The following is an 18316-nucleotide window of genomic DNA, read 5'->3' on the forward strand; positions in this document are numbered from 1 at the left end:
TGATCATTTTCATTTTGTCACAGAGCCTAGGGAGCCGCAAGCAAAAGTCCAGAACATGCCTCATTATGGGATTAAGATGGTAATTTTAGCATAATTTGTAATTGTTGTCAATTCCTAACTCTATATGAATTTAATCTTTTGACCATAAAGATCAGTGGCAGAGTCTAGGGAGCTACAGCCGGAAGAACTAAGCACATAAACACACAGAATCAATAAGTAGATGGGATCCAGGTGGTCAGGTACACACATAATTCCAGGGAGCTGCTGCTTTTACTCCATTTCAGGGATCTCCTATTCTAAAGATATGGATACTGGCAGCAAGAGTTGAAAAACAGGGACATTGTGTCTTTCCTCTGCTTTTTAGATTATAGACTTTTTTTTTCAACATGCTGAATTGTAAAAGTGAAAAATTGTACGTGAGATATATCAGACAGTGGAAATTAAATTAACTTCTTGTGCCAAAAGACTTAAAATTACTATGTGCATCAAATCTACTCAATAGATATAAAAATGTAAAAATTACTATGTGCATCAAATCTACTCAATAGATATACAAACGTATCATTTAAAATATAAAATTAAAGGTGAATTTTATACGGTAACTGTTCTAGTTCCATAAAAAGATTTCAAACAAAAGTTGTGCACATTCTGGTTATGATTAAATAAAAGAGGTAGGAATCAAGGCTGGTGGTTTGGGCACTGAGTTAAGTGACACAATTAGTCGTAGGAGAGTCCCAGAATGCTCAGAGAATGTGGTCCCTTGTTCCCAGCATCAAAACAAAGCAGGCCAGTGTGAATAAGACCAGGACTTCAGTGGTCAGAGGGCCTGGCATTGGTGAGGTCTAGAGAAGCCAATTAAGGCCAGAGGAGTCTAGAGTGGTAGTTTTAGGAAGTCAATGGATTAAGTCCAAATTTTGGTGATGTGTGCTAGGGAAAAATAGGTCATTTAATGACCACACCTGATACTCAGGGGCATACTCAGTAACTTCATCCCGGGTGTTAAGCAAGTCTAGAAGGGAGGTGCCCCACTATATCTGACTTCCACCCTAGGCATCACCCCAGCCCCAGTGTGGGATACTGCCCCATCCCCTCTGGCTCTACCTGGGTGGTGCCCCCTGGCCACCCTATTTCCAGTACCTCCATTCCTTGGAATTTAGAGAATTAACAACCAGATCCCCCCACCTCCCCAAAGCAGCGTGAAGCAATGGCTAGTGGGAGCTGGTGTGTATTCTCAACGCCTTCCCTCCTGGGCGGGAAAACTTTGGAAGCATAACTTCTACACTGGCTCCTATATAATAACTGGCTTAATGACACTCCCTTTCTGACTGCCTCCCTTTCTCTGTTTCACTGCCTCCAATGCCCTACTGGTGTTTCCCAGGTTTCTCCGACCTCCATACAAACTAATGGTACCTGAATTCTTGTCTCAGGGTATCTCTTGGGGAGGAGGGGACGAGGGAGACTAAAGTAAGATGCTCTCAGTTGTCTTCATCATCTCCAGGCCTAACTTAGCCTCCTCCCAAGATGCCTTCAGCAACTGCGGGATCATGGGAACTGTCTTTACTGAAGACAGTCTGCGGGGTCACAGCTGATTTGGGATGAAGATGGGCTCTCCATGCCCCGAGGATTATCAACAGCCCAAAGATGCACAAGGAAGAAACCTCGAAAAAGGTAATCATGGGAAAGGAATAGTGCGATGTGAGTAAGGAGGGCATGTTAGGTGGGAGAAGCCACCTGGAGAGCCTTAAGGCACCACTGGCTGGGACTCCCTTACAGGGAGGAACTGGAAATAAGAGCAAATTGAAGCAACCCTGCCTCGCCTCTCCTCTGGTCCTGAAGCTACACCCCAACTCTTCTGCCTTTGTTGGCTTCTCTGCCCTCAGTTACAGAACCTGCTCCTAGGTCTGCACCCTCCTCAGCCAGCTCTTCATCCCTTCTCTCCCCCAGGTCTCGGTCCATTGGCCTTCAGCCCTGGATCCTCTCCAGCGATCACACTTTTTTTTTTTTTTGCGGTACGCGGGCCTCTCGCTGTTGTGGCCTCTCCCGTTGCGGAGCACAGGCTCCGGACGCGCAGGCTCAGCGGCCATGGCTCATGGGCCCAGCCGCTCTGCGGCACGTGGGATCTTCCCGGACCGGGGCACGAACCCGTGTCCCCTGCATCGGCAGGCTGACTCTCAACCACTGCGCCACCAGGGAAGCCCGGACCACACTCTTAAACCTGGTCCTGTGCACAGCCACTAAGCCATCTTAGATCCCTAGTGCAACGTGATGCTTCCTGTAATTGCTTAGCATTCAACCCCTTTCCTAAAACTGCCAAGGAACCTTCATCTCTTTGTAGTGAAGGCTATACCCATTCTGAATTCTGTGAAAGTCACAATCTGCTTAAAAAGAGTAACACTCCATCTTGACCTTCATTCTCAGTCCCCTGCCACCTCAATTATTTATGTGTTTATTACCAGATCCTTCTTTCTGTTGAAACACCTTCTTCACGGTCTGACAGGCTGAGCCATCCCCAAGGCACACACCACAGCGATCCTCCGTGGCGTTGGAATCGATCTCATAGTCACAGCCGACCATCTGCGGGGAAGAGAGGTTGAGGACGAATGACTCAGGCGGGAGAGGCCACACCTACCCTGGACTTTTGACTCCTCCTTCCCCCCACTTTGCTCTGGATGAGACTGTGGCGGGGGCAGATACAAGATAAATGTTTCCTCTTCCTGGTGGTGGCCAGAAGAATACCCAAAGCACCCACTGATGCTAAAGGAAATACTTGCTTTGAGGGGAAAGAAGTACACACTGAATGCATCTGCAATTTTCCCTGAGTGAGAAGCAGAATTGAACACACTTCCAAAAGTGGAACCATGAAAATGTCTTGGAATCATTGTCGGTGGAGCAGCAAAATCCCTTTCAGATGTGCAAACCTCATGCCCCCTCCTCTCTAATGAGATTCCCAGGGATGACGGAATGACTCCACCTATACTTAGTCGTTCATTCCCTTTACATTCCTCACTGGGGATATTCTCTCTGGTTCCTGTCTGAACTGGCAGCCCTGGGGGAAAAGCTGGCTTCATGCTGAGACCATTCCAGTCCCGTGAGGGATGAGATCTCAGATCTGCAGGCCCATCAGCAGGTGCTTTGGAGCCTCCTATGACCCCAGCCCACCGCCTGTCACATGTAGCCGTATCCCAGCCATGCTGACCTCCTTCCCTCCAGCTGCAGAGGAGGAACTGCTCATTTCTCCCCTGAGCCAGGCCTAATCATGTTCTTGCGCTCTGGACCTGACCACTTCTCCGTGTTCTGTCCATTGGTCCTCCCAAGTCATCATCCTTCCCTCTCCACTGGTTCCTTCTCCTCCACCCCCCAATATGGCCAAGCCTTTCCCATCCAATTCCCATTCTGGAAAAGGAGAGTAATTAAACTTGGGGTGTTTGGTAGCATCAAATACCAGAGAATCGTTAACGCTCAGATGGAAAGTCATGGAAAACACGTGAACATCCACTGAAGTCTTTTGTTCCTTGCTCTCTTCTACGGCCTATATTCCTTAACCACATTTCAGTGGTAGAATAAAGAGGAAAGACTACACCATATTATATATTTTTTAAAATTTCTATTTATCTATTTATGTATTTATTTATTTATGGCTGTGTTGGGTCTTCGTTGCTGCGTGGAGGCTTTCTCTAGTTGCGGCAAGCAGGAGCTACTCTCCTTTGCAGTGTGCGGGCTTTTCACTGTGGTGGCTTCTCTTGTTGCGAAGCACGGGCTCTAGGCGCGTGGGCTTCAGTAGTTGTGGCGTGTGGGCTCAGCAGTTGTGGATCACGGGCTCTAGAGTTCAGGCTCAGTAGTTGTGGCACACGGGCTTAGTTGCTCTGCGGCATGTGGGATCTTTCCAGACCAGGGCTCGAACTTGTGTCCCCTGCATTGGCAGGTGGATCCTTAACCACTGTACTACCAGCAAAGTCCCTACACCATTTTATATTAATTGGATTTTTCTTTTCTGTTTGGGAAGAAGAGTTGTGCCCAGGTAGTTTTTTCTCTCTCAAAGATAATTTCCTTTCTTATTTTAAAGCCACCTCAGATCGACTGAAAGGAAGAACCATTTAGGTCTTTAAATACACCCTCCCTCCACCTTAATTCTAAACAGAGAATTAAGGCCCACAGACAAAAATAGCGCCTTTACTCAGGTTAACCATGTCTAACTTCCTTTAGATCCAAAGACGGTGCTACTTGACCCAGTTGGGAAAAATAAACTGCTAAGAGATTAAAAAAAACTTAACAACACTAATCACAATGGAAAAGAAAGAAATTGTCTGGATGTGTGCCTTCACTGGTTATAAGCAAAATGTCAACCCGTCACAAGTGATATGTTTACATCAAGCTTGAGCATCCTCTAATAAGCTGACCTTTACAAATCCTATTCTCAGTGACCATCATTCCTTCACTGATTTGGAACCAGCCAGGGAAACATACTTTGCAACATACTGAAGTGTTTAAAAACAATCTCTACCAGGAGGGGATGGATAAAACATGTGAAGGAAAAAGGAAAGAAAGACAGAAAAACAAATACCTTGAGCCCATCTTTCTCCTCCATCAATATTTGCCTGCATCCCTGGGGGGCAGGGGCGGGGAGGGAAACACACACACCTCAGTAGGCTGGCCCACAGTATAGTGTGTGGTTCTTGTGGAGACTTCACCCTTCTGTTCCTCCATCAGCTGTGCACAGCACACTCAACACCAAACTGAGTACATACCCGAAGGCGGCAGAAGCCCGTCCTCCTTGCTATACATAAAATGTAAGGCTCTCAGGGGAAAATGAACAGACATTCCTCTCTTCCACGTCCTGTGCTCTGGCAACAGGGCCACAGCAATACTGTCTTTCTGCCTTCAGCCGGATCAGAGGGGCTCTGATCCAGTATGGCTCTCCTCCGATGCGCCTCTAAGGCAGCCAGATAGCCTCCCAACAGGCTGCATTTCTTTTTAAAAAAAGAAAATCCCTTTAATTTCCTATCATTATTTCTTTCTTTAAAAAACAGCTTTCTTGGGGGTGTAGCTGATATATAAAATACTACACATATTTAATTTTATAATTTGATGAGTTTGGACTCATACAAACACCTGTGAAACCATTGCCACAATCAAGACAATAGACATATCTATCAGCTCCAAAAGTTTCCTTGTGTCCCTTTTGTGTATGTGTGTGGTAAGAACACTTACCATGAGACCTACCCTTGTCACAAAATTTTAAGGGCACAATATACTGTTGTTAACCACAGGCAATGCGTTGTACAGCAGAGCTCTAGGACTCATTCATCTTGCGTAAATGAAACTTTATACCCGTTGAACAGCAACTCTCCACTGTTCCCTTGACAACTACCATCCTCTTCTCTGCCTCGATGAGTTAGACTATTTTAGATTCTCATATAAGTGGGATCCTGTAGCATTTATCCTTCTGCGACTGACTTGTTTCACTTAACATAACGTTCTCCAGGCTCACCCATGTTGTCAAAATGTCAAGATTTCCTTCTTTTTTAAAGTTGAGCAATATTCTATGGTATGTATATACCACATTTTCTTTATCCACTTGTTGATGAACATCTGGGTTGTTTCCATCCGTATCTTGGCTAGTGAATAATGTTGTTATGGACACGGGCGTACAGATGTCACTTCAAGATCCTGATTTCATTCTCTTGGATACATACCCCAGAACTGACATTGCTGGGCCATAGGGTAAAAATTAAATATTTTAAATTTAATTAAAAAATAAATATTTTAATTTAATTAAAATAAATATTTTTATTTTTTTGAGGAATCTCCATACTATTTTCCATAGTGGCTGCACCATTGTACATTCCCACCAACAGTGCACAGGTTTTCAATTTCTCCACATCCACACCAATACTTGTTATCTTTTGTGTTTTGGTGATGGCCATCCTAACAGGTATGAGGTGATATCTCATGAGTTTCACTTGTATTTCTCTATGTTTAATGATGTTGAGCACCTTTTCATATACCTGTTGGCCATCTGTATATCTTCTTTGGAGAAACGTCTATTCAAGTCCTTGGCTCATTTTTTAAATCAGGTTATTTGTATTTCTGCTGTTGAGCTGTAGGAGTTTCTCATACATTTTAGATATTAACCCCTTATTGTATATATGGTCTGCAAATATTGTCCCCCATTCTGTAGGTTGCCTCTTTATTCCGATGACTGTTTCCTTTCCCATGCAGAAGTGTATCATCAATTCTTGACCCTGTCATTTGAACTGAAGAGCATCCTATCTTGAGTATTACTTAGAGAAGTCAGGTCCCAGTCTTTCACTAGGCTTTCAGCCCTACGTGAGTGAATAAGTAATACGTATTCTTACCAATTCTCATTTCTTCTTTATGAGTTTTACTGTTTTACTTAGTAAATTCTCAAGTAACTGAGGACTGAAATACCAACTGGCGCCTTGACCTAAGCCACTTGGAATGTCGTCATTTCTTTCTACAGTCTGTTGGCAAAGGTAGAGACTGGAAAGATGCCTGATTCCAAGAGGAGATTCAGTCCCAGCTAATGAAACTTTAGTGTGAAGATAATGCCAGTTATGTTTAACTGAGAACAGGTAAATGATATTGTCCTTTAATAAATGGGACAGCAGCAATAATGCTTTCCTCACCATAATTTTAAGGGCCAAGAGATAGGATGTGGCCTTCTAGAAAGACATCTGGCCCAGAGAAATTGATTCTGGGGTGTTCAGTCAATCACTGAGATGGCCAAAATGGCCTTGAGAGAGAACAAAGAAGGTTCAGGAGAGTTTCTGAGAGCAACGAGAAGGGGAGCTAACTTAGGGCAGGTAGGAAGATTGTTGAGTAAGGTTAAGGACTCAGCTGGGGTTGAAGACACTGACTTTGTAAGGGCATAAATTCATAAAGTTGAATTATTATTTTAAGAAGTGTATAGTAGACTGCTTGTCAGAACAAAAAAATCAATGTGGTTGGGTTGGTCAGAATCAGGGTCCTGGGAAAAGAGGTTGATGGAAGGCTGAGAGGAGAAATCTAGGGGATGGCTGATGTGCAAGTTCAGGGCATCCAGGCTGCTTGGGGAAGCAATGAAGCCAAAGCTTTGCTGACTGGGAGAAAAGGGACAAGTGAAGGAACTGAAAGTCAAAGAACTGGTTACCAAGAGAAAGGGGTGAGCAAGTTGGATGGTTAGCAGCCTGTCTTAAGACAGCAGGTAAGACTGCAGAGCTGGGACAGGTGGAAGAGGGGTGGGAATATCTGCTCATATATTTAAAAGCTTACCGAATGTTGTACTTGTGATTAAAAAAGGAAAGGAGAAAATAATTTAACTGTAAATACCACTTTACTTAAAAATCTTGGCCTTGTGTAGATGCAGTTAATAAACGAAATAGTAGAAAAAAATTCAATAAATAGAAAAAAGCAGCTTAGGGGTTCAGTACCAGTTAAAAAATTGGGGGAGGGGCACAGACAGATACTTCCTAAAACAAATTCAGTTCTGATCAACGTTCGATAATTTCCTCGATAACAAAATCTACAAATCTAAGATGCCAAAATGTTGGCAAGTATAATTTCCAAATAGACAGCTAAGTATATGAGTATAAGCAAATACAAGTATTTATATGAATATAAGCAAATATTTTCATATCCACAAAGAAGATGAATTAGGCACATATATATCTTTTTCTGATGGTGTAACTTTTTATTTCAATACACGTTCAATTCCCTTTGAAAAAACTGTGGTAAATGAATAAGAAGACTAACAAAAGCTGAAAATAACTACAATCTGGATCTTTAAAAGATAAACTGTATTTAGGCTATTAAGGTAAACTTGATTTGACATATTTTTTTCTGCTTAAAAACTTAACTCAGTGTGGTGTAGACAGAAAGTAATTAAAGCTTCTAAAAGGCCTTAACTGGTTTCCAGAAAGAAAAAGGCAAGCTGAGAGAATTTGGCTTATTCTATTAAGCTGATTTAACTGGTTTCAAGAGAGATACCCAAGACCCCTTATGTTTTGTTCAAAATATCTGTTTTTTCCATCACAAGCTAAAGATACTGCCTCTATGCATGCAAAGGTATTTAGGTCTAAAAGATAATTTTAGCATCACATTGATTTTTTGATGACTAAAGTTCTCAGCCCTAGCAGCATATGGCAATCACCTGAGGAGTTTTAGAAATACCAATGCTCAGGACCAAATCACATCTATTCTGAATTAATAGGGTGGAGATAGAGCCAGGCATCAGTAGGTTTTAAAAGCTTTCCAGGGCTTCCTTGGTGGTGCAGTGGTTGAGGGTCCACCTGCCGATACGGAGGACGCGGGTTCGTGCCCCGGTCCGGGAAGATCCCACATGCCGCTGAGCGGCTGGGCCCGTGAGCCATGGCCGCTGAGCCTGCGCGTCTGGAGCCTGTGCTCTGCAACGGGAGGGGCCACAACAGTGAGAGGCCCGTGTACTGCAAAAAAAGCTTTCCAGCTGATTCTAATAGGCAGCCAGGCCTGAGAACCACTGTATTAAATGGCAATGGGGCTAAATAAACTTTTTCCTGCTCTAGGGAACAGGTCTAACCTAAACTATATTAATTATTTTTGGCTCTTTGTAGCTACAGTGGTAATTAGCGTGTCAGGAAGAGAATTCTGCCTGAGCCCTTTCCAATTTAGAGTCTGATTATGGCTTGTTGTTAGCTCACTCAGTCCTGGGAATCATCATGTTGCCTCCTGTGCCTTGGTCGCTACTGGAATAAGTCCATCAGTAACTGCAAGGTGATAAATTCACCTTCCCAGCGTGCTAACAGTTTATGGGCAGGAGCTTTTCATGGCAACAATTCGGTCCAGTGGAAAAAATTGTGATAATTATTTGCAAAAACAAATAAAATATATTAAGAGTTTATTGTGTGCCAGGGGCTCTGTTAAGGGCTTAACCTATATGACCTTATTTAATCTAAAATGTTAATATCCCAATTTTATGAAAGATAACTGAGTCTTAGAAAGATGTATAGAGTTATCCAGCTAGGAAATAGTGGTATTGGGTTCATATTCTAGAGCCTGAGCACTAAGCCATTATGCTTTACTAATAGTTAATTGAGTATTTTTATGTAGTTTCTTTTTCCACTGATTAAAAACACCTTCTCTTTAAACTGAGATTTATGCCTGAGTGTTGGATCACAAAACTTGTTCATCAGTTTCTTGCAAAACAGACTGTGAGCAATGGGGATAAATTCTTCAATGTTTGTACACATAAAAGCATTTAAAAATCAGATCTAAGTACTTTATATAAAGGCAGAATTTTTTTTTTTTTTTTTTTTTTGCGGTACGTGGGCCTCTCACTGCTGTGGCCTCTCCCGTTGCGGAGCACAGGCTCCGGACGCGCAGGCTCAGCGGCCATGGCTCACGGGCCCAGCCGCTCCGCGGCATGTGGGATCTTCCCGGACCCGGGCACGAACCCATGTCCCCTGCATCGGCAGGCGGACTCTCAACCACTGCGCCACCAGGGAAGCCCTAGGCAGAATTTTTTAATGGAGTCAATGTGAAAAAGTTAAATCGAAATCAGAAGACCTGGTTTATAACTACCTGCCATGCCATCTCTCTTCCTAAGGAGCTCATGTTGGTGATCAATGGAGAATGAAATGTCAAAATGCTCTGTGAAAAACACTATACAATTATTAATTTCAGTTTTTCCTCGAATTTAACTAACTCTGTTGGCAAGCAACCAACAAACAATTCAATATCACTGAAATAATCCGAGTTGCCTTTTCCTAGTAATTCCTCCTTTAATTTGGTTCTTCTTCAACTTGACCCAGCTTCATGCCTAAAATAATATCACAGAGCACATCAACAGATCAAGAAACGAAGACGACAGCAGGAGGACATTCAGCTCCTAACTGTGATTTTGATGAACACTGAAAAGTCTTGTCTCACAGACCATATAAAAATACCAGACCACATGCAAATACCGTGAAAGCAAAAGATTAGCACATCTGACTTCCCGAATTAATAAAGATCATGGTTTTATAAAGTTGTAGATTAAGGAAACATACCCAATACCTTACATATGCCATTAATACAGACATTTCTGCTGTTGCCGCCTTCAAAGCAAGGGGTACCATCAGTGACAGCATCCAGCATTTTCTCGGAAAACTGGCCATCTATGGGTCGGCAGTAGAGCTCACAAGGACGTGCTGAAGTGAAAAAGAGAAAAATCCTTGCAAGTTAGCTTTCTTGCTCAGCACCCTTCCCCCCGGATTTTGTATGTATGAATCCCCAAGTGTCATTCATCTGGAGATTCCCATCTTCTCCCTTTCTGTGACACATGCTGTAATGCAGGCTTCTTTCTTTTAAAGCGTTTTACAACAAATTAAACTGGGAAGATTGCTTTAAAATGCTACGCCTTTTGTTACAAATGATGAGACCTTTCAATCCCATGTTGAACTGTGCTTATAAAAATAAGGCAGTGAGCATCTGGGGTTAACCTAGAAAATAAGTCATAGCAACCAGTGATGCAGGACTCCAGACAAGCATCATGTTTGCCTGGTATTTTGCAGCAAAGTAAGCAGACCACCAGGGGAGATGCTCCCATGGGGCCAGCTCATTACTAACACCACTGCCACTATCATAAACCACCCCCAACAAATATTCTCCCTTGTTCTCAAGTCCAAGAATTCCTTGGACATAGGTTTACAACCACAAAGAAACAAAAGATCTGCTGTTTTGCTAAAGCAGAAGCCACCTTGCTTATCATAGTGGTCCATCCCATCATGCTGGGTCCTGCACTGAATCCATTCTAAGGTTCAATTTTCTGTTCCCAGGTAAGTGATCTCCTGCACAGAATCGTTCTAAAGATTTACTTAATACAATGTGTATCTATACGTAGGTACTTCGAATAACCAGAAAAAGAGGTAACTTTTAAAACAAATTGTCCTAAAAATTTTAATAGGTAATATCTGTATATGATAAGAATTCAAATAGTTAATTTTCTTTGAATGTTACGTCGTCTTCTCTTTAAGTGAAAAATTTGAGAGTATCCTCTTCAGAAAAATCCTTTTGGGGTCTCTTCTGGGTCTGTTTACTGGGGGAAGGGCTGTTAGTTTCTTGGTGGTGTGACCAGCTGAGGGCTCAATGAGACCACCCGTAAGGCCGTTTGCCTTGGACCCACCTCAGTGTGGATGGGCCCCAAATGCAAGGCCAACGTGCACAGCTCTAGGTAGGGCTGCTCAAGGATGCAATGGTCCATGTGGTAAAGAAACAAAAGTGTACAACTTACACAAATATAACTTAGAGTAAAACTCAAACACTGAAACTCTGGAGGAACTTGAGACAATTTCTAAAGCATCAGTTTAAAACTTAAAGGAGAAAGGTAAAAGCAAATAAAGAATGACAACCGATTTTATATAAACTGCAGTGGATAAGTTGTCTGAGAAAATGAATAAAGTTAAAATGAGCTGGAGAGATCACAAAGTGCCCTCGGAAAAGGGCCAGCAGACCCCGGAGACAAGGCGTAATTCAGTACTACTGTAAATCTTCATTCCCGGCAGCATGATTAGCTCTGTGACTGCCTGAACTTGAATAGAAGTGCTTAGAGGGAGCCACCTGGGAGCAATTCTGCTCTCTGAGAGATGAGAGCATCCATCCAGGTGTGCTGAGTCCAGGGAATCATTTCAGGAAACAACAAGTCGAAGGATGGAGGCAGGGGAAACACTTTTTCAAAAGCTTTGATTTGAGCTTTAGAACTTAGATTTGAGATTTTCTATTTGGACACATGAAGCACAAAGATGAAGCAGCCCTGAATTAGTCTGGAGCTTTTCTAAAGGAATTACCTGTTCCAGCCTGCTGGGGAGGGCTGGGACTAGAGGTGCCTGAGGGTGCGAATTCTAAGAAGGCATTCACTCTCAGGATTGTAAAAACGGGTCCTCACAGCAAGTAAACCCCCATCCAAAGGCAAGCATTGCACTGAATTCCAGAATGGTCAAGTTCCAGTGTCTGCCTTAGTTTTTTACTCCCTCTGGGCTTGTGCTGTTTGACTCCCTCCCTGAAGGATGAAACTACCCAGAGGCTTTTGCTAGTCTTGTCTATTTAGTGAGCTAAGGGAAAGTTGCTTTGTTAAAATAACAGCCAATGTATTACTTGAACGTTATTTTCCAGACCTTCTTGTGCTTTGCAGTGGTTATCTGATTTCATTTTAACCATCACAACTACCCTATGATGTTAGTTCTTTTATTATCCCCATTTAGAAGAGAAAATTTAGGCGCAGAGAGATTAAGTTTTCCAAGATCTCACAGTATGAGTGGTACAGTAGAAGCTGATGGTTTAGCTTAGAGCTCACGCTATTAACCCCTAACGTACAGGCACATAATTATTTTTAGCAAAAAACAAATGCTTTGATGAGATATTTAAAGTAACCACTCTTCGTGTTATTAGACAATGCATTTATTCATGGATCATATCTGAGAAGCAAACTTGGTAGAATACCCACTGGACTCCATTTTAATAATCTTTCATGGGTCTTAAATATGGTGAGAATCATTAGCCTCTGGAGCCATTACTTCTACAGAGAGCAGATGTAGCAGATTCTAGCTCATGAAAGTCTAATATTACCTTGAGAAAGTTACTTAAACTTTCTGTGACTCAGTTTCCTTGTCTGAAAAATGAGGATAATAATACCTACCTTGCAGGGTAATTAATAGTGAGGATTAAGACAGAGTCTGTATGTCAAGCACTCAGCGTGGTACCTGGTATACAGTAAGTGCTTGACAAATGACAGTGGTTATGGTTGCTGATTTCACCTCCTTATCATGACCTGGTGAATTCTAAAGGTTCTTGCAGTTACCCCATAAGCTGTGCTTCTATCATTCCAATCTTCTTTCAGAGCAGTCAAAAGCTGGCTCAATTCTCTTTCCCACACATATACCAACCTTTCCTAAAATATCCTCTTCTCCTTCAGATTATCCCATTGTGCCATTTCTAATCAATTCTGCACTGATTTCATGCTTTGTTTTACCATTTTCTAAATAATCGCTGTCTTGTCAGTTTAGCATAAAGAATTCTATATCCTGCTAGGTCAGTAGGTGGTTCCATGACTTTCCTTTTCTGTGGCTATGAACCTAGTTCAAAGCTGGTACGATGCCTACTGAGGTCCTCCCGGCTCTATGCTTCCAAGACTATGGATTTTACAAGCTCCTCAACCAAACTGCGATGTCCTCAAGGGCACCCCAGTCATCTGCGCATTGATCAGCTGCTACTGGCGCCCACAGTGTGAGAAGGAGGAAACAGACACACAGTGGTGAGGACTGAAAAGCACAGGAGGAGGCTCTCCTTCACATGAGCGCTGGCGTTAGATGCATAGGGGTTCAGATCCCAGCCCTGACTCTTACATCTTGCCCAAGGCCTTCTTGGTCTCTGCACAGAGGGGACTGTCAGAGGATAGCACACTGAAACCTCTAATAAGGTATCTGGTTGTTTTAATGTGGTAGTTATTACCATTAACCTTTCCTTACACTCAGCAAAGGCTCTTAACCCATGTTTACTAATGAACTGACATGGCAGTGATCGATACTGTTAGGGAGAAACCTTTGGACCAAATGGCATAGAGATCAACTCGATCCTAAGAGATTATCAACTCATTCATAAAAATGAACCTTGACCTCAGTGACAGAGGTCAAGGATGTTCATTGCAGCAATTAACTTTTTATCCCGGAAGAAACGGACAAATGACTTAAATTGCGTTTACATAATGGAAGGCTATGCAGTCACTAAGGGGAACGAGGTGAGCCGTAATGCCATGGTGTTCTGCTCATGAGTCAAAAAGTTGCAGAACTGGCAAAGTATGAGCCCACTCGTGCGCAAAAGGAAACCTGCAGTTAACAACGCTCGCCTCTGAGGGATAAGTGTGGGTGGGCTAAGAAGAATCTATTTTTATTTCATTCTGTTGTATACACTTGCATTTTTATAAGAAGCATGTATTCATGTTATAAATAATGTCTTGGCCCTCAAACAAGAAAACTGGAAAGGTCTCCTTTCCCCTGTGATAATCATGACACATCTCTATGAGGAGAGGCCCTTATTTTGAGACTTCCCCTTATCTTGCTTCTGTGATACTGGATTTGCACATCCTTCAGGATTAGACAGGCTAACTGAAGCAAGGAAGAGGCAGATTTCTAGGGAATGTAATTACAGTGGTCTATGGAGCCTTAGGGACACCTAGTAAATAATCTGTGCTGAAAACAACAGCAGCACACACACCTGCTGCTGTGACCCCCAGCGCCTGCACACCTACGACCCACAGGCGCGCCCAAGGCCAGAAGGAACGCTGTGCTCGAAAGCGGCCATTGTGAATTGAAGGTTCAGGGCTACTGAAGAAGTTTACAAGGTGGACTCTGAAGTCCTGCTTCCCTGCCCTTTTGTCTGGCCTCTCTGTCTTTCCTGGCGCTCTGGGTATGTCATTAGGTGGGCCTGTGTGACACAGGGGGCTGCCCCAAGAGGCAGGAGGAGCAACGGATGGTCTTAGTCCTCAGAGGTCAACCCGACTATCAGAGAGTCTCTCTCCCAGATACCAACCTCATCGGCTCCATAACATCCACAGAGTTGAGTGTTTCACCGTCTCACGTACACCCAACTGCCTAGACACATCCTTTCGTCGGGCTCGCGTGATTTTTTTCTTCTAGCTTTTCAATCCAGTTTTTCAGCTGAGTGAAAATTCTAAAACTAATGGAGTGGTGAACTCTCCCCTCACACTGCCTGATTAATCCTCTCAAAGGAAGCTTAGGGAACTGAATGAACTCACTGAATCAAAGGCTGAATTTTCAATTCTGCTAAAATAGGGCGGCCCAACATTTTTGGATAATGATCTTACGAAGTGATCATTAGAAGCGAAAGCTAAAACTTGCTAAGAAGGATAAAAATTACTTCTTAGGTCAAGGAAAAATTTGGGTGCATTTCATGTTCTGTGAGTAGATTGCAATTTGAGTTTCACCATTTAAAAATATCTAGTTTCTAAAATCCATTTACATGCAGGACTCCTTGGGTGTGAGTCCTGTGCAGTCACCCTGGGCCTCACACTTGGTTGAATGCTCTGTTGTCACTGTCTTAAAACTCTTAATAATTTTACGTCTGAACTTGTGCCTTATAAGTGAAGTCTGATTGGACAATGGAACACGTGCATGAGCAGAAGAGATTTGTGATGTGCATGTGTGCGGTTCCTTGCCAGATTTTAAGAAATACTAAACCTTAAGCAAAAGGCATAACTTAAAAATGTTTTATTGTTTTAATAAGTAACATTTAACTTAAAAAAGAAGCCCAGTTTAATGACCAGGCTCAGATCAGCTTGAGGGAAAACAAACAAACAAAAACAAAACCAAACAAGAAGTCCTGACCGAAAACCCAACCAAAAATCAGTCAAATAATTACCAAAACTCTGTAACTTCGGCTGGTCTAAAATAGTATGTTTTTTACTTTCTGATAAGGTAATATTGCAATCTCCAAATATATCAAAATACACATCAAACATAAGAAGGCATTAAAATTAATATATTCTACCATAACTATAGAAAGGTATGAAAACAGGAATAGAATTAATTGTTAAAAATGAATTAAACCCACTTCATTGATGTTTTAGACTACGCTAAATGTAGCAATGTTGGCTATTTACTGTACGTTTATGTTCTGTCTTTTAGTTAAAATGGTTAGGAACTGTGACACTAAATTTGGAATTGCAACTTATTATAAATTGTTTACTAAACGTAATAATTTCGTCAGAATGCTTAAATGTTTAAAAAATTGATTTCCAAAGGCAAGATACATAAGTTTAATAAACCTAGCATTTGTCATAATACAAACAGTTTTTGGGGCTCTTCTCCTCCCACCAGAGCTCCTTGGCCATAAAATCGACTATTTTTTTAAAAAAAACATGAACATCATCTTAGGTAAAATTCAAAATTCAATGCATTTGTTCTTAAGGTAATGAGCCTATCCCAGTCTCTGTTTCTATGGTTAATATTTAGTCTGCAGAGTCAGGCCAGGGCTAACTCCTGGCTTTATTGTACAGTCTGAGTTTAAGAAGTTACTCATTCTCTAAATCTATTAGCATACCCATAAGAATTAGATCAAAACCTTAAATTTCCATGTAGGATTTTCTTGTGGAGATAAAATTAGGGAAATGCATACAAAGTGTTGAGTGTAAGTACCTACACGGAACAGATACTGATATAAGTTTAATATAACCTATTCTCGTTATCAGTTAGAAGTGAATTTCGTTGCAAGTAGCAAAAAAAAAAAGAAAAAGAAAAGAAAAAAAACAGAAAAAAAATGTCGCTTCCCTGTTTTAAACGGACAGGAATTTATTTTTCCCACATAACAAGAAATCCAGGGGCTATACTCCTTCTGTCTTCCTCTCAGCCGTCTCAGCATGGTTGCGATAGGACTGGTGTACCCCAGGCAGCACGAGGGCAGAGTGAAAGGCAGAAAGGCAGGGGGCCGAGGGCAGCTTGGTCAGTACCAATTAAAATCCTTCCCAGAAGCCTGACCCAGTGAAGCTGCCATCTTTATCTCTTTGGTTGGAACTGGGGCTCCCTGGAATACAGTTTAGCAAGTCTTCTAGCTTTCCCTCTTCTCTTGTAGAGGATAGTGAAGGGGTTGTGAATGGCTTTGGGGTGTCTGCAAACATCATCCTTATTATTCCGTCATTTTCCCTCCTGAAGCCACAGATTCCTAGTCTGTGAAATGAGAGGCTTCTGGCTAGAAGATCTCCCAGGTTGCTCCCTGCAATGACACTCTCTTTAAAGGCTGTTTCTTTCTAAACACCAAGTACTCTTGTAATAAACTCTATGCACGGCGCCCAGGTCCTCCCAGGTGTCCAGCTCCTGGGAGTGCTGCCAGCACTGGCCCTCAGTTGTCACCTTGGCCTAAGAGAGCTTCCTTCCCCAAGGACACTTACTCCTTCCTGAGGCAGACCACACCCAACGTCTGGGCCACGTGGGGCCTTAAGGACTGGCTGCCCCACCTCAACTGCAGCAACTCTGAAGGTCCTTTGAGCTGTAGAGCTTCCCGAGGGGTAGAGAAGCCCTCTGCTGAGACTGTGCTCTGCACCCCAGCTTCTCCCCCCGCCCAACCCCTCTTCCTTCCCTCTCCTTCCGCACCTGTTGAACTTCCCACACACTAGCATCTGTCTTAGAGTCTGTTTCCTAGGGAATGCAATTGCAACAATTCCTTACAGATGTCCCTGAAGGATCCTATCCCAGGAGGAGCAGACTGTTGTCTGACCTCAGGTCAGACCTTCCACATATGCTGCAAACCTCACTGGCAGCAAGCATTGATAGGGCTGAAATATTCAGAAGCAACAACTAAAAAATTAGCCTTAATGAGGTGTTATTTGGGGGTTCTGAGAAAAACATCTAAAAAGGAAGAGAGATTCCAAGAAAGTGATGGCACCAAGATCAGGTTCTGGCCATTTCCTAATAGACGATGCAGGATGTAAACATATTTCTATTCACATAGGCTAATCAAGTCCCTAGGAATATAAGTTAGTATAAGTATCTCAGCTTCTTAATCAAACAGACTGTATTCTTCAATTCCAGCTCCATTATATAAGACACTATAACCCTGAATAAGTTACTGTCCTCCCTGAGACTACGTTTCTTCATCTCTGAAGGATGGGGATGGGGGTGAGAAAATGTATAGACTCAGCTCTTCACACTGGTGCTTCCATGAATATGATCAAGTGGAGTTTGGATGCCTTTTTTTTTTTTTTGCCAGGAGTGTTGGTAAATGGAATGCCTATATTGGAAAGTAAGTTGATTTAAATTAGTAGTTTTCAAACACTTTAGGCAGAAGAATTATTTTTCTTTCATCAAGATCTTGCAAATAAAGCAGATAAAAATCAGGATTTTATTAAGCAGAAATTTTATAAGTTCAAGTATAGAATGCTTAAAAATAGTTCAGTGGGATCAAAAGAGACTATTAAGATGAACAGAAAATTTTGAAATCAAGTTTACAGATGGCAGTTACAGACATATGGCTGCAGCACCTAATTTTTTTCTGTGGGTTTTTTCGTTTGTACAGCATTGAAAAATCTTGACTCACACAAACAGCTATAAATGATAACAGTTTAGAACAACTTGACCTGTAATCTCAGGATATTTCTCAGTTAAATTGTGTTGATGGGAGACTTTTATTCTAAGGTCTGTAGAAAACCAATTAATTTGTGTAAGTTAATGTATTGGTGTTTTTTGATATGTTAAAACTCATATACTGTTTTTGAGTGTAAGCATTGTTCTTTATTGCACTTTTAAAAATAGTTTAAATAATTTCTTTTGGAAAATGAAATTATAATAGAATCAAACAT

At 42.1% G+C, this 18316-nt stretch overlaps 1 protein-coding gene across 4 annotated transcripts in view; it reads right to left on the reverse strand.

The window, feature by feature from the left end:
* ADAMTS12 (ADAM metallopeptidase with thrombospondin type 1 motif 12) overlaps positions 1-18316 on the reverse strand; it is a 390453-nt gene that overhangs the window by 115578 nt on the left and 256559 nt on the right. For 2 of the 4 annotated variants that reach the window (XM_029218869.1, XM_029218870.1), the window contains exons 13-14: positions 10030-10163; positions 2454-2574 (exon numbers count right to left, since the gene is read on the reverse strand). The exons of the other annotated variants lie outside the window; for them this stretch is intronic. In XM_029218869.1, coding sequence (XP_029074702.1) covers positions 2454-2574; positions 10030-10163 — 255 coding nt within the window. The remainder of the gene's footprint in view (positions 1-2453; positions 2575-10029; positions 10164-18316) is intronic. 4 annotated transcript variants of the gene reach the window in all.

The sequence above is a fragment of the Monodon monoceros genome, unplaced genomic scaffold (genome assembly GCF_005190385.1).
Source record: "Monodon monoceros isolate NGI ecotype Baffin Bay Population unplaced genomic scaffold, NGI_Narwhal_1 Super_Scaffold_12, whole genome shotgun sequence".
Classification (NCBI taxonomy): Eukaryota; Metazoa; Chordata; class Mammalia; order Artiodactyla; family Monodontidae; genus Monodon; species Monodon monoceros.